Below are 1,752 nucleotides of genomic sequence, written 5' to 3'. Positions count from 1 at the left end.
TCTAAAACTACCAAATATATAATATATTTTTATAAGTAATAAAAGCCTTAAGGTACAAGTAAATGAAGAAATTGAGATAATTAAACTATACAAATTGGACTTTTGGTCATTTTCACCTCCTTCATGTTGGCTATAAAATGGCACTACACATTTGCATCCCAAACCATCATTTTTTTCAAACAAAGTTAAATCTCTCTTGCTGAAGAATTAAAAGATGATGATGTTCCATAAGTCACTTGCCATCTTTAGCTCCCTATGCTTCTTCATGGCCATATCCTCTATCGCCCAATTCGACGGTCCTCCAGTGCTCGACACTGAAGGCCGACCCCTGCAACGGGATGTCGAGTACTTCATCAAGCCTGCCATCACCGATGTTGCTGGCAATCTTACCTTAATCACCCGAAAAGGTGATCAGTGCCCGTTTTACGTTGGGCAAGTACCACTTCTTTCACAAGATATAGGTATGTATTAAATCTATTACTAAACCCAATTGATTTGATAAGTTATATCATATTTATTAGAGTGTGATATATTTAATTCTTAACGATAGGTTTTGGAGTCACCTTCACGCCTTATCTAGCGGGTGAAGATACGATCAGAGAAGGGAGAGATTTGAAGGTCGTATTTCAAGCGTTCACAATTTGCATAACGTCGACTCAATGGAAAGTGGGGGAGGCAGATCCTATAACTGGAAGGAGGTTTGTGAAGCTCGGGAACGACGACACTGCCACCGGGTACTTTAGGATCGACAAGAGTGACCTCGGAGTTTATAATATAGGATGGTGTCCCTCAGATGTCCCCATTAGAGGGAGGCCAAGGTGTGGAAGTGCTGGAATTTTGATTGAGAAAGGTTTGAGGTTGTTGGCTTTGGATGGATCTGCATTTCCCTTTGAGTTTGTGAGAGTTGAGATAGCTGGAAAAAAGCTTGATTCTATCTTTCAAGAGAAAAAATAATGTGTGCAAATATGTTCTAACTATACTCATTTAAATTAAATAAAACTCTATATGATCTAGCATTTGGATATAATTATCTATTGATAATCTAAAATTAATTTCACTAATGTCAAATGATCTGAATTTTAAAAATAACAAAAATTAATATTTTAATTATGTCACAAAGCATCGGTCAACGTTAAATTACCCCTTCGTGATCATGTGTCTCATCAATTTTGCGATTTCATGTCTAAGAAAAGTCATAAGATCGCGAAATTTTAATAGTGACCGAGAATTTTAATTTTGTAAAAGTCACAATGCACCTTCAAATCATGTTCGGGATCTTATCAATTTGTAATGGATGCGAACCCACGATTAGGAGAATTTAACGCTTGTGATGTAATAAAATGTTAGTTTTCATGATGTCATTTGATACTAACACAATCAAATTCGGATCATCCGTACAAAAAAAAAAAGTCATTGTTGTCAAATATTTATTTATGTGTGTTAAAGCTATATGAATCAATTATTGGTTTTAGTTATAGTTTTAGTTTTTTTTTTTTTTTCCTCTTTCTTGAGTTTATGAACTGGTCTTTTAGTTCTTTTATTATTTATATTTACTGTTTCGTTTGATAACTTTAATATGAAAATCTTAGTAAAGTAAAATTAGGAACATACCTTTTATCATGAACTAATTATCAATAACTAAAATCTTTTTGGTCAAAATGAATATAGTTTAATTGACATGATATTTGTACTATTTACTTTAAGATCAGAGGTTTGATTCTATGATCTTATGTATTTAATTCAATACTTTAA

General features: G+C 33.3%; 1 protein-coding gene across 1 annotated transcript; it reads left to right on the top strand.

Moving 5' to 3' along the window:
• The first annotated feature begins 119 nt into the window (after positions 1-119).
• On the top strand, positions 120-1,027 carry LOC120078336 (kunitz type trypsin inhibitor 111-like). The gene is made up of 2 exons (XM_039032577.2): positions 120-461; positions 551-1,027. Exons 1-2 carry the CDS (start codon positions 215-217, stop codon positions 952-954), a joined length of 651 nt encoding a protein of 216 aa, XP_038888505.1. The 5' UTR covers positions 120-214; the 3' UTR covers positions 955-1,027.
• Positions 1,028-1,752: the final 725 nt, after the last annotated feature.

The sequence above is a fragment of the Benincasa hispida genome, chromosome 6 (assembly GCF_027475165.1).
Source record: "Benincasa hispida cultivar pf3 chromosome 6, pf3_genome.v1.1, whole genome shotgun sequence".
Taxonomy (NCBI): Eukaryota; Viridiplantae; Streptophyta; class Magnoliopsida; order Cucurbitales; family Cucurbitaceae; genus Benincasa; species Benincasa hispida.
The sequence above is the reverse complement of the archived record's forward strand: the minus strand, read 5'-3'. Positions and strand labels throughout refer to the sequence as shown.